The sequence below is a fragment of the Otolemur garnettii genome, unplaced genomic scaffold (genome assembly GCF_000181295.1).
Source record: "Otolemur garnettii isolate 467f Iridium unplaced genomic scaffold, OtoGar3 scaffold00185, whole genome shotgun sequence".
Taxonomy (NCBI): Eukaryota; Metazoa; Chordata; class Mammalia; order Primates; family Galagidae; genus Otolemur; species Otolemur garnettii.
Window position 1 is genome coordinate 1,811,491 of NW_003852580.1, and position 24,397 is coordinate 1,835,887.

The following is a 24,397-nucleotide window of genomic DNA, read 5'->3' on the forward strand; positions in this document are numbered from 1 at the left end:
CCAGCACATCCTCCTAGCACCTGCACAGAGGGGCCATGCCTGGGGAGCAGCCCCAAGGAGCACCGGCCCTGGCCAGGACTGGAGACCGGCAGCCCTGCCAGGTGGCCAGTGGCCTAGGGCACCACTGCCAGCCCCCCTGCAAGGACCATGCCCCGGCCAGCAGGCCCGCCAAGGGCGCAAGGGAGGCTGGCTGCGGGACCCAGGCTGTGGAAACCCGGGAGGCCCATTTGCGGCAGGCCCAGGTGGGGGCTTCCAAGGCCTCACTCCTGAGAACCCAGGCCCTGGGCAGTGGCCCTGAGAAGGGGGGTGGGACCCAGGAACCCCCATTAAGGAGCCCCTCACAGGCTCATATGCGGCTGGTAGGTGGGGTGGCCAACAGCCCCCCACAGACGTACAGTCTAAGCATTGCCAGCTCAAGGGTCAAACCTGCCCTGGACAAGGCCTCTGAGGGCCAGCAGCCTGAGGCCACCCAACTCCCAGAGACGAAGACCCCCCAGGGACCTAAGCCTGAAGCTCCCCTCAGGCCCAGCGTTCCGAGGGCCGAGGCCCAGCTGGAGCTCAGTTTCCAAAGGTGCTTCCGAGAGGCCCCTTCCAGCTTTACCTCCACCAACCATACCTCAGCAAACGCCACCCCCGGGCCCCCAACCCTGCGGGCCCCCCCAAGCAGGGGTGCCAGCCCCCTCAGGCCAGCCTCCTATCCGCAATTCCCGGCCAGTGGGGCCAACTCCTGGCCTCTCGCTGCTGAGAACAGCTTCCCAGGTGCTAATTTTGGGGTTCCCCCCACGGAGCCAGAGCCTTTTCCTGAAGGTAGTGGGCCAAGCGGCAGCCCTAAAGGGGTCTCCTTCCCGTTCTCCTTCCCGGCACTACACCGGGCGGGCACGAAGCTTTTCCCTGCAGACTCAGCTGGGCAAAAGTATGCTGACGGGATGCTGGTGTTCACCTTCCACCAGGCCCCAGGTGCGTGGCCAGGGGAGGCTGTGGGCATAGGCCCAGCCTACCCACCTGCCACACCTGCACTCCCAGCCCTGCCCTGCTACCCGGGCCAGCCAGGCAGCCTCAACCCCTCCAGAGACCTCAGCAGTGCCCTCTCTGCCCCGGGGGTCACTCACCCAACCCCGACCCCCTTCTCGGACAATTTGCACAAGAGCCTGACCAAAGTCCTTCCCGACAGGCCACCTTCAGCCCAGGATGGGCTGGGGAGCCCAAGGGGACCCTTGAAACCCCTGCCCCAGAGACGCTTTCCAGGACAGGCATGTGGAACCAGGGTGGACACTAGTCCAGGACCTCTGGACACTGAGCTGGCCACTCCAGGGCCCTCACCCACCAGACTACCCCCACTGTGGGACCCCACAGCAGCCCCCTATCCCACACCTCCCTTGGGCCCCCAAGGCACCAACCAGAATACATTCTTCGAAGGCCAGCCTAGCCCCAGCCAGCAGCTCTGCCTCCCCCAGAGTCCCCCGCTGCCCTGGGCCCAGGTGCTCCCAACCGCTGGGCCGAGTCCCCACCCAATGGATGTGCAGAACCGGCTGCCTTTCCCCACTGCAGCCCCAGAGTGGCAGGGGGGCAGCCAGGGAGCCCTGGGCACCACTGGCCGAACACCTGGGTCTGGAGACAAACTGGCAGCCATGAGCAGCAGTCCAGACCAGCTGTTCACCTACAGTGGGCCCAAGGACCCAGGAGCACAGCCCCTGTTCTTCAGAGTGGCTCAGCCCCAGCTTTCACCCCAAGGGACACCCAGCCTGCCCCCGGCCAGGGTGGTGGGAGTCTCCCCCAGTGAGTCCCCGTTGCCTTCGCCAGCCACCAATGCTGCCGGCAGCACCTGTTCCTCCCTGTCACCTTTGTCCAGCAGCCCAGCCAACCCCAGCTCTGAGGAGAGCCAGCTCCCTGGCCCCCTTGGGCCCCCAGCCTTCTTCCACCCATCCCCAGACCCTCCACATGCCCACCCCACCCACTACCAGCCAGAGCCAGCCAAGGCCTTCCCATTCCCCCCAGACAGGCTGGGGGTCGAGGGTGCTTTCCGGGACCTGGAGGAGGCCCCACTCCCCAACGAGCCACCCCCGTGCTCTGCCCACCACCTGTCCCTCAGCAGTGCCAGCCTGGCCCAACTGGACGTGCTGCTTACCTGCAGACAGTGTGATCGCAACTACAGCAGTCTAGCCGCCTTCCTGGCACACCGGCAGTTCTGCGGCCTGCTCCTGGCCAGGGCCAGGGACAGCCACCAGCAGCCCCAGGGCCCCCCGGGGCTCCCCTCACCACTCACCACCCCCAAAGCAGCTGCTGACACGCGCCCAGGCCTGCTCAGCCACAGTAAGACTTCCCCCTTCCTGTCCTCTGGGGACATCCAGGAAGAAGGCAAAGACGACTCCCTGAGGATGAGTTTCTTGCCCAGCCTGGCCACCACCCCTTTGCCCCTCCCCACCACAGACCTGGACATGGAGGATGACGCCAAGCTGGACAGCCTCATCACTGAGGCCCTGAATGGCATGGAGCACCAGCCAGACAGTCCAGACATCGATAGCAGCTTCATTGATGTCTTTGCGGACGAGGAACCTTCCGGCCCCAGAGGACTTGGTGCTGGGAAGCCCCCCAAGACCAGGGTGGGGACAACTCTAGAGAACAGAGACCAGCCACTGCTTGCAGCAGCCACACTGGAACTACAAGCCCCCCGCCCCGGGGATGGGGGCCACCCAGCCCAAAGCAGACCCAAAACTCGCTCCCTGGGTCTGACACCCTCAGAGGGAGAAGCCACCAGCCTCGTCAGGCAGCAGAGGAGAGGAAAGCAGTTGAAGCTATTCCGGAAAGACCTGGACACGGCCAACACAGCCAAGGGGGCTGACGGAGGCACCAAAGCCACCTGCCTGAGGCCCAGGAGGAAGGACCGCCAAGCAGAGTGGCCCCGGCGCTGCGGCCGAGACCTCCGGACTCAGGCCCCTAAGGGCTGCACAGAACCTGACACCCAAGTCCCAAGGTCTACCCCTCTCGCTGAGGAGACCAGGAACACCAGGCATGTCCGGGATTCCCCCAGGAAGGACCCCAGGAGAAGGAAAGCGGGAGCCGGCACTTGGAGCAAGGAGCTGATCCACAAGATCGTGCAGCAGAAGAACAGGCTGCAGCGGCAGGCACAGCCCCACAGCAGGCGCGGTTCCCTAGTGGCCAAGGCTCCCCAGCCCAGCATGGAAGACAGGCTCGGGAAGCTCAAGGAGGCCTCAGAGTCAGAGGACGAGCTTCCTCGGCAGAAGGACTGTGGCTTCAGGGGCCGGCCCCGCCGCAGCTGCCGGCGCTCACACCAGCGGGGGAAGAGAAAGGACCTGGACTTGGCCTGGGGTACCAGTGAGGACAGAGAACCAGAGCCCAGGAAGGCAGGGATGCAGGACACGGGGGAGCATGGCTGCCCACCAAGCCCAGAGCAACCACACATGCCTTCCCTGGGCTCCCCACCAAGCCCAGAGGCCAACGAGAGAGGCCCCCCCTGTGCTGACCACCCCACGGCAGCCCCCCAGCTTCCCCTGCAGATTCCCCCAAACACCAAGACTCCAGAGGAAAACCACCCCCATCAGGCCAAGAAGCCTGGAATTGCTGAAGAGTTATCCCCCGACACCATAGAACTCAGAGAGGGCTCAAGTGCTCCTTCAGCCGCCTGTGTAAAGGACAGCCCTAGGCCACCACCTCCAGAGCAGCCCCAGTCTGACAGAGAGGACAGCAGCCCCGAGCCCTTGGGGAGCCTCCTTGACACCATGCCCCAAGGGAGGTCCCCAACATCGGCTGCAGACGGTCTGGTGCGTGCTCTTGGGGACATGAGGCCCCCTGTCCCCTGTGTCAGAGAGGACTCCTCTGCCCACCAGCCAGGGGGATTTCCAGAGCCTGTTGCTAACGCCATAAATGCTGCCCACCCTGAACCCAGCATCCTGTTCTCAGAGAACTCTGATAGTGGTGGTGGCCCTGCGCATGTTAACAAACTCTCCACGGGAGTTCCAGGTGCCAAGAAGGGACCCCATCCCTGTAGCAGGCCCCCCAGTGAATTGTTCCTTGGACCCAAAGACCTGGCTGGCTGTTTCCCAGATGACCTGTACTCCACACCTGCAGCTGTGGACACACCAGAAGCTGGCAGCCCCTATCTCTGTGATGACAGTGCAGACACCTATTCCCTGAAGCTGAAACCACCTAAGAATTCATCTTACACAGTTGAAACGGACCCAGGCAAAGCTGCATCCCCACTGACCTTGGAGTCCACGTCCCTCTTTTCAGGGTTGCCCATGGACGGATTTGGCCCACCCCTCTATGACAACTTACCTGCACACAGGGACCCCCATGTGCCATTTGCAGGTGCCAGCCCTCCCCAGGAGAAATCCCAGGTCAGTGCTCAGTACCCCACAATTTTGCTGCTTGAAGAAGTATCCCCGGTGCTGCCCAGCCATTTTTCTGACCTTGCAGAGGGAAAGGGCTTCAGGAAGCAGGGTCCTGGAGTGGGGACAGTGGTGTCCAGCCCTCCCTCTTTGCCGCCTGGGAAGAGAAGCGAGTGTGGCTCCACTTTTATGAACCACCTGTCAGAGGACGAGCTAGAGATCCAGAGATTGGTCACTGAACTAGAAAGTCAGCTGCAAAGAAGTGAAGACCCACGCGGGGCCCCCGGGGCAGGTGGAGAAGCTGAGCGTGTGGGCAAGGTGGGCCCGGGCACAAGCATGGAACCATCCTCACCTCTGCCCACCCACCAGACCACCTTGACCCACAGGGACACGTCCTCTGCAGCTGACCTCACTGGTGTTGGGGAATCAAATTCACATCAGGAAGGTGCAAAACCATGCATGGTCACCACAGAAGAGGCTCTCAGGAGACCCCTGGGGCAGTGGCCTCACCCAGCCTTGTTCACTCAGGAAGACCTGGTTTCTGGGGCTCCTTTTGGCCCCGTGGAGGCCAGCCACAGTTTTCAGCTGGTGCAGAAAGCCAGAGTCTCCAAGGTAGAAGGAGAAGGCACTTCCAACCCCACCAAGCAGCTGGAGCCCCTGCTGAGTGCTAAGAGTTTAGCAAGGTGCAGCCCAAACTCGGATCTTCCATTTCCCAAAAATAAGGAGATCGTGGGAACACAAGAAGGGGAAGGCACTTTGCTACCCTGTGCCTGTGATCAGAGGCTTTCCCCAGAGTCCTGCAAGGCAGGCAGGTCCCATAAGGAGAACCCCACACCGGAAGCATTCAGTAGCCCCAGTGCCTACCTGGCACCTGACCTGTTTCGGGACAATGGAGCTCTCCATCTAGACGTCATCTGGCCTCCTGGGGCCCACTGCAGCAAAGCCACCCTGGGACCCTCTGGAGGCAGGACAGGGGGGTCAGAGGGGGTCCTTCACTCCATAGCAGAGGGGCCTGGCTCTGAGGGTAGTGAGTTTACACCAGCAGGGGCCTCCTCATGCATGGCCCCCCCAGGCAGAGAGGCTCAGCTTGTCCCTGTGCTGAGTCCTGCTTGCATGCCTAACAGTGGCCCTGGTGAGAGGCCCCAAGGCCCAACCTCAATCCCCCAACTCCAGTCTCTGGGGACTGAAGCAGCTGGGAGCAAAAATGACCCCCAGGGCACACATGGGCCACCACCTGCTGACCCCCCAAGGCCTCAGGGAGGGGACTCCCCCAATCTAGAAGGGCACAATGTGAAAGGCAAGAACGTGGCCCACAGCCCTGCCAGGGGCTCCCCAGGGGGAGAGGAGATGATTGCTGGACGTCAGGCAGATGGACATCTGGGCTTGCTCAGCCAGGCTGAAGAGCCCAAGGGCCAAGGCCAAGCCAGCCAGCTTCAGCCAGATGACCCCACCCTGGGTGCTGGCCCTAAAACAACACCAGCCAGGCCCACCAGGGGAGGAGCCCTGCTAGGGGCAGTGCTCAAGGGACGCAGGGCAGCCTCGGGCCTTCAGAACAAGGCACAGCCCAGCCCGAGTCCCCCTTGCCCTGGTGCAGTGTCCCTCAAGCAGCCCTCCACAGAGGCCCATACACAAGACGGGCCTGAGGACCAGGCTCTGGAGAAGGCGACCAGACCAGGCCTGAACACACAGGTGCCATTCACAGGGACAAGCCTGGCCTCCCCCATCAGTAGCCTGGCCACCTGTACCCCATCACACACCACTCCAGCCACCCCCATTTCCTGCAACCTCAAGCACCTGCCCCAGCAGGACCCCACTACCTGGACTTCCACTGAGGCCCAAGGGGAATGGAGGGGTCTATTCCCTCCATCCCTATCCAGTGGGGAGCCACTCAGCCCTGGACACCTGACAGCTTCTCCTCTAGGAGGGATTGACTGTGTCCAGGCCCCCACAGATGCTGAAGCTGGGGGACCCCCAGAGGCTTCCCCACCCTTAACGACACGGCCCTGTGACCCCAAGGAGGTCCTGGTTCACTGCCCTCTCCTAGAGGACAGCAGCCCCCTAGGAGATGCCCCCTCACAGCAGCCTGGCTTCGTCAGTGTCTCAGGGGACAGCACATTGAGCACCCTAAATTCTAGAAAAGAGAGACCTGGGGTATCTCCTGCCTATGATACCCCACCTCCCCCCATTGGGACTGTTTCCCCCAGAGTGACCAGCCTTCCCACCGAAGATGAGATGAGAGCCACCAGACGGCTTCAGGTGCTAGATCCACCCTGCAGCATAGACCTGACTCCCACCAGCCCTGATGGATTGCCCAGCGGCCCCTCTCCACCCTCTCCAAATAACAGTGCCCGCCTCAGCTGCAGGGAAGGCCAGGGAGCCCGGCCTGTGCCCGCTGACCCTACTACAGTAGGGGCCTCAGGGCCAGATGATCATACCTGCCTGGAAGGTGAAGGGGGGGCCAGCAGCCAAGGGCAGCAGGACGTGGGGATGCCTGAAATTGGGTGCTCTGGCATTAGTGAGGTGCCCTGGGCTGGTGCTGGGAGCCCCATAGTCCCCTGCCCTCCCGAAGGACTCTGCCTGGGCAGGACCACATCTCCAAGCAGGATGGCCAGTGACTTCAGGCTCCACTCCCCCCCAAACCACAGAAATACCCCCAACCAGACAACCCAAGAGGAACCCCTAGGTCCTCAAGCCCTCAAACAGAATCCCCGGGGCCTTAAAAAGAAGCCCATGTCCACAGAGCATGGGCTCTGCAAGGGCCAGGCTCCAGGCACACTGCCTATGACCTGTGAGTTCTGCCTGGCCTCCTTCCGCTCCAGGCCCGGCCTGACCCGGCACAAGGCCAGGAAGCACCAGCTGCCCAAGGGCAACTCCCCGCCAAGCCACACAGTCCAACCATGCTGGACCCCAAGGAGGAAGAGCAGAAAGGCACCTGGGAAGGATGGACTGTGCCACTCAATAACAAGCCCCAGCCACACCACTGGGCCCCCTCCTGACCAGGGCTCAAAGGTCAGAACACCAGGCTCCCCACCCAACCAGAAGCCCCATTCCCTGGGCCTGGCAGAATGTGGGATACGTGGGAAGCCCCCAGCCTCCAGGTCCAGGAGACCAGACCAGCCAGAGCCAGGCAAGCTCCATCGCAGACGGGCAGACAAGAAAGAGGGCCAGAGGCGGCTCAGAGAGCCTGCAGGCTCCCTCAGCGACTTAGCAGAGACGTCAAGGAAGAAAGGGGGAAAGCTGGAAGCAAGGAGGATTGGGGAGACCACTCCCCCTGACCTGGTTCCAGATGGCTCCTGCTCCAGTCCAGCAGCTGCAGTGTCCAGTCACCCAGCCCCTCCGAGCTGCTGCCTCCCACCAGAGGGAGGGCCTACAGTAGCCCCAGGGCCCAGGGAGATAGAGGCTGCCACAGAGAAAGATGCCAGGGCCCTGTGTGCAGAGGGGACGCCCAGAGACCCAGAGATGTGTCAAAGGAGAACAGAGGAAGTGTCTGCTGGGGAATGGTCAGCTGAGCATGAGGAGACCTTGGCAAGGGGGCCCTGGAGCCCAAGAGAGGCCAGGGCCTTGACTTACAGAGAGCCACCTCAAGCCACCAGGAGCCAGCCTGCAAAAGACAGCAGAGGGGCCAAGAGCAGCGCTTGGGAGGGCCATGTCCCCTCCCTCAGCCCCCCAGGTCCTCCCGAGACTTGCAGCTCTGAAGCAAGCCTCCTGGACAACCCAACAGTCCAGGGTAGGGACCAGGGACCTGAAGGTCCCACTCCTGAGGCCTCCAGCCTGGGTCTCAAGGACCCACTGAGCTTGTTTGATGATGAGGTCTCCTTTTCCCAGCTCTTTCCTCTGGGTGGCCGCTTGACAGGGAAGAAGAACCCACGTGTGTACGGGAAGCGCAGTGAGAAACCAAAGCTCCCGATGGTGCCCAAGCCCAGCAGCGAGGCTAGGAGTGGCTCCCCTCCGTGCTGTGCCCACCTGTCCACAGATCTCAGTGACTCTGGCTCCCTCTGCCTCTCCCACGAGGATCCGTGGGAGGACGAGGCCACAGGCCTGCCTGAGTCCTTCCTCTTGGACGGACTCCTCAGCAGCAAGGTCCCTGGCCTCAGCCTGTGGGCCCTGGAGCCTGACACTGAAGCCAGCACAGAGAAGGTGCTTCCCCTTCACCCTGAGGACGACCATCTGGAGACCATTCCCAAGCTGCACATGGTGCCTGCAGCTTGGCGAGGTCGGGAGCTGCAGGTCCCCACTGATGACACACCCCTTACTCTGGGGGGTGCCAGCCCTGAGCCCCCCAACCTGGAGAAAGAACGGTATGATGGGCTCCCTGGGAACAGCAGCCTGCTGCCATTGCCTGCCATGGACTTTGGGGTGCTGGGCACCAAGTTTGAGGTGCAAGACCTGTGCTTCCTGGGACCCTTTGAAGACCCCGAGGGTCTCTCTGGCCCAAATTTCTTCGACTTTGAGGCCACAGCAAAGTCACAGGACCAAATGACAGAGGAGGCAGCTGGACAGAGAAGGGCACAAAGCCGAGAGCAGCCAGCCAAGGGCAGGAGGGCCTCTTATAAGTGCAGGGCCTGCTTCCAGCGCTTCTCCGGCCTGGGTGAGCTGGACCTGCACAAGCTGGCGCACAGTCCCGCCCCACCCCCCACCTGCTACATGTGCGTGGAGCGCACGTTCAGCTCCAGCCAGCTGCTGCGGGAGCACCTGCGGGAGAAGCACCTGCCGGGCAAGGCGGGGCCCTGGGCCTGCGGCATGTGCCTGAAGGAGGTGGCAGACGTCTGGATGTACAACCAGCACCTGCGGGAGCACGCCGTCCGCTTTGCCCGCAAGGGGCAGGTGCAGAGGGTGGGACTGCCCAGGTGCTTGGAGGGTGGCAGTGCCTTCTCCCACTTCCTGAACAGCGTCCCGGAACCTGCATCCAAACCCCACAGGGGCAAGCGCTCAGCAGGCAAGGCCCATGGAACCCCTAGAGAGCCAGGAAAGAGGGGGGCCGGGAAAGAGAGCCGGAGGGAGAGGGCGAGAGCTGGAGGGAGAGGAAGCTCTACCCCCTCGGGCCCAGATGGCGCCTCTACGCCTGACAGCGTCCTGGTCAATGCGTCAGCGGAGGCCAGCAGCCCCGCGGCCTGCGCGCACCCTGCTCTGGCCAGCAACTCCGCCACCTCCCCAGTCCCCGCCAAGACGTCCCCGAGCCTGTCTCCAGACCCCTGGTCCGGCAGCGAGTCCCTCCTCCAGGCCATCCCGGTGCACCAGGACTGCAAGGACCCCTCCCGCGACTGCCACCACTGTGGGAAGCGCTTCCCCAAGCCCTTCAAACTGCAGCGCCACCTGGCGGTGCACAGTCCGCAGCGCGTCTACCTGTGCCCCCGGTGCCCTCGCGTCTACCCGGAGCATCGCGAGCTGCTGGCGCACCTGGGCGGGGCGCACGGCTTGAGGGAGAAGTTGGAGCTACAGCACACCCCGCTGTATGCCTGCGAACTCTGCGCCACCGTCATGCGCATCATCAAGAAGTCCTTCGTCTGCAGCGCCTGCAACTACACTTTCGCCAAGAAGGAGCAGTTTGACCGCCACATGGATAAGCACCTAGGGCGGGGGCAGCAGCCCCTCACCTTCCGGGCAGTAAGGAGGCCGGGAGCCCTGGGGCAGAAGGCCCCAGCCCTCGAGGGCGTGCTGCCCAGCAAACGGCGCAGGGTGGCTGTGCCTGGCAGCCCCCTGGGTCCCGGCGTGGACAGACCTCTGCCCCAGGGCAGCAGCCCAGCCCCAAGTGAGGGGTCCCACCTAGTTCTGCTCCAGCTTGGTCCACAGGCAGCTCCCAGCACCACCGAGGGACCACCCAATACTCCAGAGAGGCCTGTAGACCCGGCGGGCCATGTGGGCAGCAGTTGCAACCTGCCACCTGACCCCCAGGTGCACCCACCCCCATCACAATCTCCTTTCCCAGCTGCCTTGGCTGATGGCAGAGGTGGCTGCAAGCTGGACCCAGTCCTAGGGAGGCCAGAGGATAAGGCTTCCCCAGGCAGCCCTGGGCCTTTTGTCCAGCCCACTGTCCTATCAGGGCCATCGCTGCCCCACACAAGCACCAGAGGCCAAGACGCAGAAGAAAAGGGGGCTCCCATCCTGCTCTCAGGGAAACGCAGGACCCCGAGCACCCGCGGCAAATGTGCGCCTGTACGTACCCAGGAAGACCCCTCTGTGCTCCAGGAGAAGCAAGTGGCCACATGCCACCTGATGCCTGACGTGGGGACAGGGGGCCCCTCCCACAAGGGCAATGCCACCAAGCCTGGTGGCTACCGGAGTTCATCAAAAAACAGGTCAGGATCGTCCACCCCCAGCCAAGCACCCAAGCTCCCATTGCAGCCAAGGAGGACCATGGGGAGCCTAGAGCCCGGAGAGCTGGCCTGCAGCACCGAGAACAGAATGAAGGCCACCACCCCCAAAGATAAGCCAGGGCCCAGCTCCCAGGGCAGTGGGGGCCCCCACCTTGGCACCAAGACTGGGGGTGGGAGCCAGCCCCAGCCAGCCAGCGGGCAGCTCCAAAGTGAGACAGCCACCACCCCAGCCAAGCCTGACTTCCCCAGCCAGAGCCCCACACCTGACAAGACCCCCCCTCGAGCCCAAGCCAAGGGCTACACCAAGGGGCCCAGGGGAGGTGGTGATCAGGGGCCACAGTGGAGCCCAGGCCCCAGAGAGAAGGGGGGCGGGGGTGAGAAAAGAAAGAAGGGCCAAATCCCAGGGTCAACTAGCAGTGAAAATGCAGACAACTTGGAGAGAGTCCCCCCAGCCCCTAATAGACCCCCCCGGGCCCCTCGAAAGCAGGCAACCCCTAGCCGTGTGCCCCCAGCCAAGCCCAGACCCAGTGGCCAGAACAGCAAGCAGAGGCCACAGCCCTCAGAGCCCAGCCACCCCCACAGGAGAGATGTACAGGGCAAGACCTTCCCCCAGGCAAGACCTCTGCTCAGGCCCCCCAGGAGGGGCAGAGCTGTCCACGGTGCTGAGCCTGCTGACCATGACTACCGGACTGCTGAGGCCCAGAGTGACCTCCTCAGCCAGCTCTTTGGGCAGAGACTAACTGGCTTCAAGATCCCCTTAAAGAAAGACATTTCTGAGTAATTTATGGTAGCGGGCGCCCTCCCACCAGCTTCGGCTCACATGGTTCAACTTGTGGCCACATGCCTTGTCTTGTATATGCTCGGACGTTGTGTCTGGGCTGCAAGTGTGATGCTTTGGTCAGGGCCAGGGTGGCAGCAGTTCCTTCATGCTGGAAAGCTAGGGGTGAGGGACGTGCCAGCTGCAGCCTCTTTGAGACCACCAAGTACTTGAGAAGGGAGCAGCCCACTTCCTGCCCGGGCCCAACGTGCCCCAGGTACCATGAGCTGCACACCCCCCACCCCAAGTCACCCAGCAGGGAAGTAAGTCGAGGCAGCCACTTCCTCAGTCTCATCGCTGCTGTGGGCAAAATTCCAAAGTGACCTTAGAAACCACACAGAGAAGGCAGGCTCCTGAGCAGCCTGGTCCCCTACCTGCAGGGTCAGGCCCTGTTCAAGCTGCAAGGGAAATGCCCAGCTCCAGCATACGTTGACCCGGGCACCAGGTTCCCATATGGAACATGGAGAGGGCTGATTATCCGCAAGTTCCTGCTTCCTCCTCCCCATCCCCTGCCTCAGCCCCTTTTAGAGCCTTCCTCCTTCACAAAACTCCTCGTTCCAAGTGTCAGCAATTTTACTCTGAAGTTTCTGGTGCTATTTTCATGTTGTAATGTGAATAAGGCTTCCGTGATGTCTTTTGTACCTGGGGGATTGAGTAGGGGAGAAGAGTAGGCTGGGAGACAGCTCCCCGAAGGCCCCCAGCTGGGCTCTGAGCCCAGGTCTGAGGAGCCTGGTGGGGACACTCATGCCAGGGCCATGGAGGTGCTGCCCGGTCAAGGAGGTGTCCCATGCACTACCATGATCTATGGGCATGTCCTTCTACAGAGTCATGTCTTAACGGGGTAGGTGGGACAGCTTTGTTCTTTCTGTAGGTATCTCAAAGATTCTTGGTCCATTTTGCTCTGTTTTCTAGTTATTACCTTGGGTGCAATGTATGTATCAAAAGTTTTTATTTTGATATTTTAAAAGAAACCAAATTGGGCCAAAATCGCCGTTCTGAAAGATGTGGCTGGCCATTCAGAATGCCTCCTTGGTATCGGCAGATTGAACATGGAGAGACCTGAGGTTGTACTGTACATTCCACAGTGAACTCATCTTTTCAAATATATCCCACTATTTTCACAGGAGACCTCCTAGCTTCATGGCATCTATCCCCTATCGCCACCTGAGCCCAGGACATGGTACTTAGAGTATCTTGGGGCCCATGCAGGCCCAGCACCAGCCCAGGCCACTGAACTGTCCAAGACCCACCACATGGCCAGAGGGGGCCCTGAGGGCACCCCCTGAAGACTCACTGACACCCCAAGAGGAACTAAAGGAGACCAGCAACTCAGGCAGGCTGACCCATGCCCCTCCAGCAGGCGACCACCTGGGGACCCTGAGAGTGACAGGTGCTACTTTTGCCCACAGAAAACAGAGGGAGGGGCCTAGCTGGGTTCCCCACAAAGGCTCCCCCTCCTGGTACTGGTGCCTCAAGACTAACCTGTCATGGACAGGGAGGTTGGAAAGCTTAGGGGTAACCCAGGGAGGAGGACTAGAGGGGGACCAGGGACATACAGTCATGCCGAGGGCTGGGACCACAGTCCACCCCAAGAGGAGCTCACAGGATTTTATGATCCCAAAGCACCAATTTCCAAGTAGGGACCAGGCAGGGGATAAGACCAGGCTCTGGGTCATCCCACACTCCCAGGTGGGAAACCGAAGCCAGGGCAGAGGTCATGGAAGGTGAGCAGGGACTTGTCTCTGGACTCCTCCCCAGTGAGCTGCGCTGGGACATCCATCCACTGGGCTCAGTTGTCTGGTCCCTCACAGGGCTACAGAGCCACCCAGGGACACCTAAGCATCACAGCCCTGGACAGGGTCCTCAGAGAGCCCAGTGGGAGAGAGGGGCTGTCAGGAAGCAGTTATCGAGACTTGGGGGGTAGGGGCAGCAGGGAAGGGGTCAGAGGCCTCCACCCAGGCTCAGACCTTGGTCCCATGACCTAAAGAGCCTCCCAAAGATGCTGACGTCCTGCATACACCAAGGGGGACAAAGGCAGACTCCTGACCAGGCAGAGTAATGGGGCCTATGATGTGGCCCCCTCACCCCCACAGCCTCCCCACCCACCAGGCCTTTGCCCAGCAGTTCTGGCTACCAGGAGCACGTTTCGCCTCTGCCCCTCCCAGCCACCCCCATCTGCCCCTGGCTCTAGTCACATGTCATACATAGGCTGCCTCTCTTCCCCTGCAGAGGGAAGCTCCACAGGGGCAACCAGCCCTCTGGCCTGCCTGGGGGCCTCATCTGCACTGTCCCAGCCCTTTGGTGATACGTGCCCAGCCCGGAAGCAGGCAGGTGCACCCTAAGGCTCAGGACCTCCACATAGCCTGCGTCCTGGGCCATGGAACATGTCCAGGGCTGTGAGTCAGGGACTTCAGTCTCCAGGGAGGAATCTAGGGGAGGGGACAGGGCAGAGCCGTGGATAGGGGCAGGGCTGGAGAGCAGGACCAGGAGGGGGTCCAGGCCTCAGGCCTCACAGGACCTCTGGGTTGGGGTTGGTGCAGGGTAGATCAAGGGTGCCACTGTCCAGGCTGTGTTTGAGGAAGGATCTGGTGGGTCCTCGGTGTCTGCAGTCCTGGGCACCCCTCCTGTTCAGCTCAGTGAATCTTGGGTGGGCCCGAGAACAGCAGCCTCTGCATCCCTGGGGGACTCACCAAGACCCGCTCTGGCCAGATGCTCTGGGTGGCACTCTGGGCTTCCACCAGCCTGGGGAGTGGCTAGTGCCTGAGGGCTGCTGCTCAGGGACTGGCCTGAGGGGCCCCTCCCCTGCCTGCACTGTCCTCTACCCCCAGACTGCAGACCCAACATGTGGAAGCCCCTCCTGACCACCAGGTGGCAGCATCCACCCGGCCAGGGAACCCGGGTACACGGTGCCTGCCCCACATCCCAGTGAACAAAGCGGGACCTCCACGCACAAATGCAGCACCACAGGCACACATACACCACACGTGTGTGCACAACCACCACAGCTTCGCCCACACGGACTCCCTAGGCACGGGCACACACAGACAAGTGTCCACACATGGACACTTGCCCACACACAACAGGCCTGCTTGCCCCTGGTCACATCTGGGCAGCCTTCCACCAGCATTCTCAGAAAGGGTGCAAGAGACTTTGGGGACATCTGGGTGTTTGGCCAGGCATCCGTAAGGGAGCTGGGACTGGAGGGAGGGAGAGGGTGGACCTGAGTCTCAGCCCCTCGGGCAGCCATGTCACTGTCCATGCGAACCCTCCCAGCTAGGAGCCCAGTGTGCCTGGCTTGCCCCCAAGGCCACAGAGTCCCCTGGGCCACCAACACATCTCAGGGGCACTTGAGGCAGGGAGGGGTGCACAGGACACCCTGTGCATCCAGAGAGGTGATGCCTTGTCCAGCATGGTGGCTGAGTTCCAAAATTGAAAATCTCACTGCGTGTGGTGGCTCACACCTGTCATCCCAACACATAGGGAGGCCAAGGTGGGTGGATCGCCTGACACCAGGCTGAGCAAGAGTGAGACTCCATCTCTACAAATAACCAGGCATTATAACAGGCACCTTTAGTCCCAGCTACTTGGAAGGCTGAGGCAAGAGGATCACTTGTGCTCAAGAGTTTGAGGTACCTGTGAGCTATGACACCACAGCACTCTACTGAGGGCAACAAAGTGAGATTCTGTCTCCAAAGACAGGATGTGGAAGCCGCTGGCCTCTGCAGGGGCAGGGCTGGAAGCTGGCAGGGTGACTTCTACCATATCTTGGTCAGGCAGCCACAGACCCCAGATGCAAGAAGTCACCTGAGTTTGACCTCCCTGTGGGAGAAGTGTTACAGAATTTGGGAGCCATGTTTTAAAACCCTCAAAGTTGCTCTTTGCCCATAAATTATTTATATTCCTCCCACTTGCAAAAAACGCTCATCCCTTCCTAAGACTTTCCTAGAAATCTCATCCTATTTTGGGGTCTTGCTCAGGCCCAGGGTCCTGCCATCTGGGTTAGGCCAGAAGTGGCAAGGCCCCCTAGGTAATTCCTCGTAAAGAATGCTTCTGCCTCATGGCATAGGCATGAGGTAGGCATGAGGTGGGGTAGGACGTGTGGCATAAGACAGACACTCTGAATGCTCCGGTCAGGGAAGTAGAGAGGAGGTGCAGCCGTCACTGGTCTGAGTGCTTCTGAAATCCAGCCAGACTCATACAGAGGCTGCTGGTTTGGACCCAGTGCTGCCGTCTGAAAGTGACCCCTGGTGCTGTGAGCTTTGCTCTGGTCTCTGTTCCAGTAGCATGGTTCTCTCTGCTCCGGCTAAGCAACCCTCTTGCCTTGTTCCCCTCCTTTAAAGGTTGAGGGTCCATGGGCCTCCTTCCATCTAATCTGACAGCACTTCCCCAGAACAATTCTCTTAAAACTCCTCAGACAAACCTCTGGACATGTCTGACTGCTGTGGACAAAGCTCCCCACTCTCCTGGGAGGTTCTGGTCTGGTCTACAGCCTACTGGACCTTCTTGGCCCCTGCTAAGATCTCACAGCATGTTGTAGGCTCACTGTGCCCTCTAGAGTCACCTCTTCCCTGGAGAATCTTGCTCTGGCAGGAGAGACAGTAAATGTGCTTCCTCTTCCACCTGGCAGTGCCAGCTCTTGCCCACATCCTCTGCTTCTGAGCACCAGTGTTTTGTCACATCTATCCATTGCTAACAGCCCCCAGAGCTGTGGCTGAGAGTGTAAGGGTTTCTGGCCTCGCCTGGGCTGGGGAGGTCTGAGCTTAAGCCCACAGCCTGCCTCGGGGCCACACACAGGCAAGCTTCAGCCTGGGCCGCACCCCTCTCCCTTCCTCCGGGTCTCCTCCCCAGAGCCCCTGCAAGGTGGCAAACGCCCCCCCAGTGCCTCTCCCCCCCTTCTCATGTGTCCACAGTCTGTCATCCATTTGTCCCTTCTTCCTCTTCCCGACACATAGTGACATGTGTGTGTTGTTCACTGGTAGATCTTGGTGCCAAGAGTGGGGCCCCCAACATGCCTGTGGGTGGAATGAAAGAGGAAGGAAACAGGAGAAGGGAGGGAAGGGAGGAAAGGAAAGGAGGGAGGAAAAGGAGGGAGAAGGAGGGAGGGAAGGGGGAAGGGAGAGGAGGGAGCTCCGAGACAAGTCTGTGATGTTGCCAGTCTCAGAGATTAGGAAGTGTCCAGGTGAAACTTCCTGCCCACGCCTAGTGTCACCTTGCCTGGCCTGGTCAAGGGGACACACTTGGGCAGGGCATGACTGTCCTCCCAGGGTACACCCAAGGACAGTCTGCGGCTGTCAGAGGGTGAGCCTGTGAGAGCTGCTGGCTGTCAGGACTGTGGGGCCCCAGGCCAGTCCTGGCCCCAGCAGCGATGGGGCTGCCATGGCAGCAGCTGGCCTACCAGAAAGGGGGATGGCCCAGGCAGCACCTAGGAGCCCACAGAACTCCCCCCTCCAGCGGGCAGCCTCCCAGTTCCTCACTTAATTTATTTTGACATCCGCGCTGCCGTTTGACCTCCTTATTGAGTCACGTGGTGCTTAAAACTCATTATCCCTCCATTGAAACAGGAAGTTAATTAAACCCTTCACAGAGCCAGCGCTGACAAATGTCAGGACGGTCCCTGGCATGCCTGCCAGTGGCTTGAGAGCCTGGGGATTGGGAGGGAGGCCTGGCCAGACAGGGGCCAAGACAGATCTTAGGACCCCTTCCCCAGATGTGGCTGCCAGTGCCAGCCCAAAGCTTGTGTTTCCTGCAGCAACTCCAGCTCTGCCACTGGCCTGCTGTGTGGCTTCCAGCAAGTGACTTCCCTTTCTGATCCTCAGTTTACTCATCTGGTGAATGGGAGTCCTACCAGTCCCTTCCTCAGGAGCTGTTGTGAGTAGACTGCATTGAGGGATGTCAGAGCTCAGCAAGGCCCCTCTGTGATGTTGAGCCTGACAGTGCTGGGGTAAGATGTCCAGTGCTGAATGCCGAGTGCTGGGCATCGGGGCCTGCCGCACAGGTAGGAACAGAGAGGTCTCCCCTAGTCTGGGGCAGGCAGGGGATTCTCTCAGGAGAGGTGAGTGGGCCAGGCCAGGCAATGGGCAGTAAGAATGCACTTGGCAGCTTAAAACAGCTTGTGCAAAGGCGCTGTGGCCATAGGATGCCTGGATCCACATACTGGGAGAGTTCAAAGATTAAGGCAGGGCAGGACAAGGTTTGAGGTTACCACAGATGGGTCTTAGGAAAGTCCCACTGGCTTCCATCTGCAGTGGAGGACCAGCTAGGGTAGTGGACAGTGGGTAAGGAAGGGCAGGGTGGGCTGGCAATGTGTGTCAGAGCACCTCAGAGCTCTGAGGACACAACATCACAGACACTGTGGGGAACATGTAGAGGAGTCAGGTGCAAACTAGATGCAGAGGCCTCATCTGGCCAGACCTTGGCATGCATCCCAGCTGCAGCAACCCCAGGCACTCTCAGCCCTTCCTTGACTTCCCCCACCCCCAGCATTGGCACCTGCTATTCCCTCAGCTGGAAGTGCCCTTCTCCCATCACCCTTCCTTGATCATCCCCTCTGTCCTTCAAGGTCCCCTTGGAGTTCTGAAGCACTCTGTAGCTCCCTGAGTCACAGCCCAACAGCCAGTGAAGGGCCTAGTATATGAGAAGTGCCACACAAGCCCCCTCCTAGTCTGGGGCAGCTGCGCACAAGCCTATCAGGGAGCCAGGCTCATGCTGCCAGCCCACAGGGCAGAGGGCAGAGACCAGGACAGGAGCCAAGAGCTTGGGGCCTGAGGATGTCCAGGACACCTCCCAGAGGCAGAGCCAAGGTCTAACCTGCTTCTGCCTACCTCCAGCCAGGGATAAGAACTTGGGCTCCGGATGGTGCTTTTCTGGGGTGATACCCTAGCTCTGTCACTAAGTAGCTCAATCACTCTGAGCCTTGGTTTCTGCCTCTATAATGTGGTGTGACTGGAGCCCCCACCCCAGCAGGTTGTGCAGAACTCACGTTGACCTGGTGTGGCTTGCAGGCAATACGTCAGTGTGGTGGATGTGGCCACTGTCGTACACTTATCCAAACCCAGAGTTGAGCACTGACATAGGTCCAGGAACAGGGAGAGTGGGGAGCCTCATAGGCTACCCCTGAGTGGCTCTTCCATGCCCCCCCATAAAGGTGCAGACCCCAGAGTTGGGGTCAGGGGCCCTGAGCCTCTCATGGCAGGAGGAACTATGAGCATGTTGGCTCACTCACGTGTCCTGTGATAAGCCCAAGCTCCTGTCTGTGCTGGCCCTGCCTTGCCTTGTGCAGCCCCTGCTCTGGGCTCTGCTCTTCTTTGGACAGAAGTCATTTTCATGGGGAGGGGCCTCTGGGCCACCACCATGACAACACTTCTTATGTGTCCCCACTCTGCCACTTCCAGCCTGGGAGACCCTGGTTGGCATAACCTTCAGGGGTCTGAACAAGGTCCCAAAAGAACACAGACCAGCCCAAAAAAAAATGGCCCAGGAAGTGCAAGTTATGCTGACTGTGACGATGACATCGCTCCTGAGTGGGGACCCCATACCCTGCTGTTCCTCTTCTACCTGAGCAGAGACTCCTACGAAGTCCCACCTAATGTCACCTCATCCAGAAAGCCTTCCCTGGTCTCCCTAGGCAGAAGTGGTTGCTCCAATTCTGGGCTCCCCCAAGCCTGTCATGATCAGTAGACTCCCTCCTTGAGGGTGCAGTGGTGTGTACAAGGCCATCATCCTCCCCTCCAGAGCTGCAGCTCCTCATCTGTATAACACCCCCTCCCTGGCAGGTGGAGGGACAGAGTGTAGGAGGACTGTGCTCCAGAAACGGCCCTTGCCCAGATCAACAGGGGGGCTGGGGACCTGTGGAGGGCACAGCTTGGTTGGCACTCTGCTTCCTGTGCCCTGGAATGTTTAAGTTCCTCATACAGCTCCACACTCTCCTATTCTCATCTTGCACAGGGCCCCACAAATGATGGTGCTGGGTCCACAGGCTCTGTTTTTGACCCTCTCCCTGCCCCTAAGTTGCTGGGTGATCTTTGAGCCTGAGTTTTTTCATCCATACATGGGATCATAGAAACAAATCAGGTCAGGCAAAAAGAGGCCAAAGTAACATCCATCTTCTCTTGCACCCTGGACAGACGTCACAAATTAATGAACAAGGCTCTCTTCCTCCTGCTGACCCTCAGAATCCACCTCAACACAGATCTTTCAACAGTGGCCTTTCAGCAGTGCCAGCCTGGGAGCCTCAGACCCAGAACAGGTGCCAGCTCAAGGCCACTTCCTCCAGGGATCTGTCCCTGCTCCCGGGTCCAGTCCCGTAGAGGGGCCTCCCTTTGGTAAGGAGCAAGGCCCAGTGGGAACCCCAGACAGGTAGGGTGCTTCACACAGCTGACAAACATTTTGGGGACCCAGGATTACATGAACTGGTCAGATGTGGGCCACCCTCCCCAGACAGCAGCTGAGGGAGGGCAATGGGCAGAGAGCAAGGCAAGCTGACCCTCAGCCACGTGACCCTTGACCACAAGACCCTGGGCCAATCTCTTGGCCTCCTGGCCCCAGAGTTTCTATCTCAACAGATGGGTGATTGGGGCCGACTCCAGCCTGCTGTCCTGCCTGCCACTGCCCTGCTCTGTGACCTTCCCTGAGGCTGGTGTCAGGGGCAGGCAAGAGAGCCAGGCTCTGGGGGTGTCTCTCCCCTTCTCCTTGGCCACAGAGCTGGGCACAGAGCGCAGAAGTCAGAATGAGATGAGGTCTCAGCAGAGCGCACAGCACTCAGCAGCCCTGGTATAGGATGCTGGTGGGAATGATTGTGTGACGGGGCCCGGGTGTCTTCTCTGCAAAGGCCTTCCTTTTAGCCCCTGGACACTGCTAACGCTTGCTTCTTATGAATATGGAGACAGGGGGCAAGCATTAAATGAAAACCAAGAATGTCCAAACAAAATAATATTACACGATTCAGCCAGTGAGAATGATGTGGGAGGGTCGCTTCAGGCTACAGGGAGCCCCAACGGCACCGCTGCACTTCAGCCCCAGCAACAGGGAGACCCCGTCTGTGAAAGAAATAGGATAAAATGAGGATAACAACACCATCTGGCTGCTGTGTGACCTTGAGCCAGTCCCTGATCCACAGCTTTCTTCGTTTCTGGGGACTGGAACAGACAGTACTGCCTCCAGGGACCCGGCTGCCTTGGACTGTCCCAAGCGGGACAGGGAATGTGAGCCGGGGCTTGTCCTTCATGGGCCTCCAGCGGGCTGCCCTGAAGAGGTTCCCCTGGCCAGCGACGAGAGAGGTACCAAAGGGCAATGCCCAGGGCTGCTGCCTTCCGCGCCCTTTCCCCTATTTCCAGCCGGTCTGAGCTATCACCGCAGTCTCAGTCGGAAGTCCCGGTCCAGAAACCACCCTACACGCAAGTCCGGGAGATTTCCGACCAGATCTTCCCGGTCCCCACAGCGCGGGTGCTTGGGGCGGGGCCTAGTTATTGGGGCGTGGCTACAGAATAGAGGCGGGGCCAGAGTGTCGTGGGCGGGGCCCACGGGGTCTCAGGGTCCAACCACGTCGGGTCAGCTTTGGGGGCGGAGATGGTGCCAAGGGGCGGGACTAGAGACGACAGATCCCGGCAGGACCTGGAGCGGCTGGGTAGCGGGACAGGGTAGGTCGCCGAGTCCAGGCCGGCCTGGGGACACAGCCTCAGTGCCGAAGGAGGAGTGAAGGAGGCTGTGGCTCTGCCCAGGGCCAGGGGCGGGGCCGGGGTGCAGAAGGCCCAGGTGGGCGGGGCCTGGGGCGGGACCAGCGAGGGGAAGTCCAGGCCGCCTGGGGCAGGGCTGCGGGCGGGCGAGAGACCCAGGGGGGCGGGCCGGACTCCGGGGGCGGAGACGAGGCGGGGCGAAAGGAGACAGGCGCCGCGCAGGCCCCGCCCAGTGGAGGCCCCGCCCCTCGCCGGCCCGCCCGCCCGCCGCCCCCCTGCCGCGGCCGCCGGTTCGCCGCTCGCAGCCCGCGGGCTCCATTGAGAAAAGCCGAGCTGCGCGGCGTGCGCGCTGGAGTGGAGGAGCCGGGACCAGCCAGCCGCCCACCGGCCCGCGGGCAGTCCGCACGCCCGCAGCGCTGGGCTGTGGCCTCAGGCCTCTGCGTTCACGCCGGAGACTCCCGGGCCAGGAGCAGCGGGCTGGGGGCGCGGACTGGGGCGGCCGCGGAGCCCGGGGGCCGGGGGCATGAGCTGCCCCGCGGCCCCGCCGCTCCCCCGCCGCCCGCCGCCGCCCGCTAGGGGCTAGAGGCGGCCGCCGGGAAGGCGCGCGGCGCCGGAGACATGTCCAGGAGAAAACAGAGCAACCCCCGGCAGATCAAGCGTGAGTCAAACTTTGCCTGCCGCTCCCCCGACCCCTGCCAGGGCCCCGCAGCCGAGCGCCGCCCCCGCACGGCCTCGCGGCCCCGCTCTGCCCTCGAGCGCCGGCGACCTTCACCCCGCGCCGCGCCCCCCGCTCTGTGTGCCAAGCGCGCCGTCACCTAATCTCCGCCGGCCGGCCGGGCCCCCGCGTCGGCTTGGGCGCCGGGGTCCGGCCCAAGAAGGGCTGCCGCCCAGAGGGCTGGGAGGAAGGTAGTTGGGGGCGCGGCCTGGGCGGTGCGCGGCCACCTCGCGGCCTGCCCCTCCCCCGCACCTCCGAGATGGTGCGGCGATAGGGCGGCCCCGATCTGGGCTCAGATAAAGTTTAAAATATTCCATTCTGCAAGTCCCGTCCTGATAAGATCGCTCTGTCGGGACGGGCTGAAATTGTGATCTTATCTCTTGCTTGACTCTCCCAGGCTTTGTATCTAGAGGGAGAAAGAGAGACCTGGGGAGAGGGGATACCTGGTGTGGAGACGCTTGGCCAAGTAAGTGGCAGCCCATCCACTGCCACCCGTGTTGGCTGCAGAGCCGCGTGCCTGGGGGGGTGGTGTGCACTCTTGCAGCCCCTGCACTTGGCTCCAGCCACTGGGACCCTGGAGCTCTGTCACTGACTTGAACGCAAGCCCTGCCTGCCCTCTCCTGGCTCTCCTACCGTCCTGACCAAGGTGGCATGAGCAACAAATAGTTTCCCCAGCTGCCCACAGGCACTCCCTGGCATCCAAGAGTGTTGCTCACAGTCAGGGAGGCAGCCCAGGCACTTGGGCCAGGCCCAGTGTCTTGCCAGTGAGCCCAAGAGCAGCTCTCTGCAGAATTAGGCTGCATGTCCGCATGGCCAATGCCTCTGAAGGAGTCTCCCACACTCCTGGGGCCACTGGGCTGCTGAGCCACTCTAGGGAGTGAGGACACAGGAAGCACCCCTCCACCCTACCTCATTAATAACTTTGCACCTCAGAGACCAGGGCCAGGCATAGGGCTTCCTCCCAGGGTCGCCTTCACCAGGCCAAACTGGCAGGTCATCTGTGCCCTGCCTGCCAGGAGTTGACCAGGGGGTGCCAGTCTGTTGCCCGTCCCCAGACTCCAGAGCACTGCCTCATCTGTCCACATAACCACTGCCACCAGCACCCCATGTGGGCTCACCTGTGAGAAGTCTCTGGTGGGGGAAACGCAGGCATGAATCCAGGTTCCCATAACCCAACTCCCCCGATGCACCTGGGACCTGTTTTCTGAAAGTCGCCTTCTATCATGTCAACTCGTATTAAAAACCACCCACAGGTCCCGGTCTGCACCGGCTCTCTGGTTTCTTTTCCCCTCCTCCCCTGTGTGCCTCTGTGTGGTTTTGTGTGTGTGTGTGTGTGTGTGTGTGTGTGTCTCAGAGTGATGAGAAATGCAGATAGCGCAGGCAGGGAGATCGCAGGTTGGGAACCGATTGCCAGCGCTGATAAGGGCTCAAGAGCCAGCGAGAGCCCAACCCAACTGGTCAGGCTGAGTCTGCACTTGGGGACTGGGACCCAGGCCCCCAAGCTAACCCTTACGTCTGTAGTACCCAGGCAGGGGAGGAGGCCAGACCTAGGAGGCGGGCCCGGACCCTCCCTGCAGCTGCAGGCCCTGGGCACCTCCTTCCCTTGGCAGATCTCAGCACGTTAAGATGCGAAGGCTGATTGTCACCAAGCGGCGGCGCCCTGCCGCCCTTTGCCAGCGGCTGCGCTAGCGGCCCTTGCTGCGGCCTGCGCCTGCCCTGGCCTCACCTGCGGCCGGGCTGTGGGTGCAGCGGGAGTGGGGCGGAGCGCTTTGGGTCGGGCCACCCCCCCTCTCCCCCCTCCATCAAAGCTGGGGCGCAGCTGCCCGCGCCTCTGTGCGCCTTTTGTTCCGCGCGGAGATAGATGTGCCGCGCTGATAAGGCGCGCAACTGATGGTGGCTGTGATAGGCGCTTCCATTTATTAACTTCAAACGTGGGAGCCGGGGGAGGGCGAGGCGGGAGCGCGGCCTTGGCCGGCCAGATGGCTGAGGCGATAGGCCTGGCCGCGCTGGCGCAGAGCGCAGGGCAGGGCGCAGCTCGAGACCCCCGGCGCCCCTTAGCTCGCCAGCTTTCCTCCCGCCCTGGTCGATGTGAGATCCGATAAGCACCAGCCCTGTCGGGCCGATGGCGATCGCCAAGGGCGATAAGAGTCCTTATCTGCGGCCACCAGGCCCGACAGGGTTCGAGGCAACTGCAGCGCGGGGGCGTGGCGGCCTGGCGAGCGGGCGCCTTGGAACGCGAGGGGGTGGGGGAAGCAGCCGTCCGGCTCTGGTCCGTCTGGAGTTTGCTCCCCAAACACGCTTAATTCCCAAGAAGTTGATCCGTGCCCCGTAGCTGGCAGTACAGCCTGTCAGGAAGGAAGAAAACTGACTTTGCCCCACCAGGAGGTTGGGGGAGGGAGGACGCCCCGCCTTGATTCCTTTTAGATGGTGCAAGACAGGCAGAGGTGGGTTGTCACCTCGGAAGGGGAAAGAGTGTTTTTCCCCCATGAATCATGTTGGGCTTTGGCTCCCTGCAAGTATCAGGTGTAACCTGC

At 61.3% G+C, this 24,397-nt stretch overlaps 2 protein-coding genes and 1 long non-coding RNA gene across 4 annotated transcripts in view; 2 read left to right on the forward strand and 1 right to left on the reverse strand.

Annotated features, from left to right (window-relative positions):
• ZNF469 (zinc finger protein 469) lies at positions 1-11,441 on the forward strand. Its single transcript, XM_023507504.1, has 2 exons — positions 1-3,109; positions 3,188-11,441. The coding sequence occupies exons 1-2, from the start codon at positions 36-38 to the stop codon at positions 11,439-11,441; spliced, it is 11,328 nt and encodes a 3,775-aa protein (XP_023363272.1). The 5' UTR covers positions 1-35.
• Positions 11,442-20,392: 8,951 nt separating this feature from the next.
• Positions 20,393-23,067, reverse strand: LOC111721803. The gene is made up of 2 exons (XR_002770819.1): positions 22,982-23,067; positions 20,393-20,512 (listed from the first exon to the last, which is right to left on the reverse strand). It is a non-coding gene; the product is annotated as an uncharacterized LOC111721803 (long non-coding RNA).
• ZFPM1 (zinc finger protein, FOG family member 1) overlaps positions 21,062-24,397 on the forward strand; it is a 73,283-nt gene continuing 69,947 nt past the window's right edge. Inside the window, exon 1 of one of the 2 annotated variants that reach the window (XM_023507497.1) lies at positions 21,062-21,112. Coding sequence is in view for 1 of the 2 variants with exons in the window: in XM_012812061.2 (XP_012667515.1) it covers positions 21,767-21,806 (40 nt within the window). In the remaining variant the exon portion in view is untranslated. Of the gene's footprint in view, positions 21,113-21,695; positions 21,807-24,397 lie in introns of those variants that run through there. The other variant, XM_012812061.2, reaches the window with a different exon arrangement.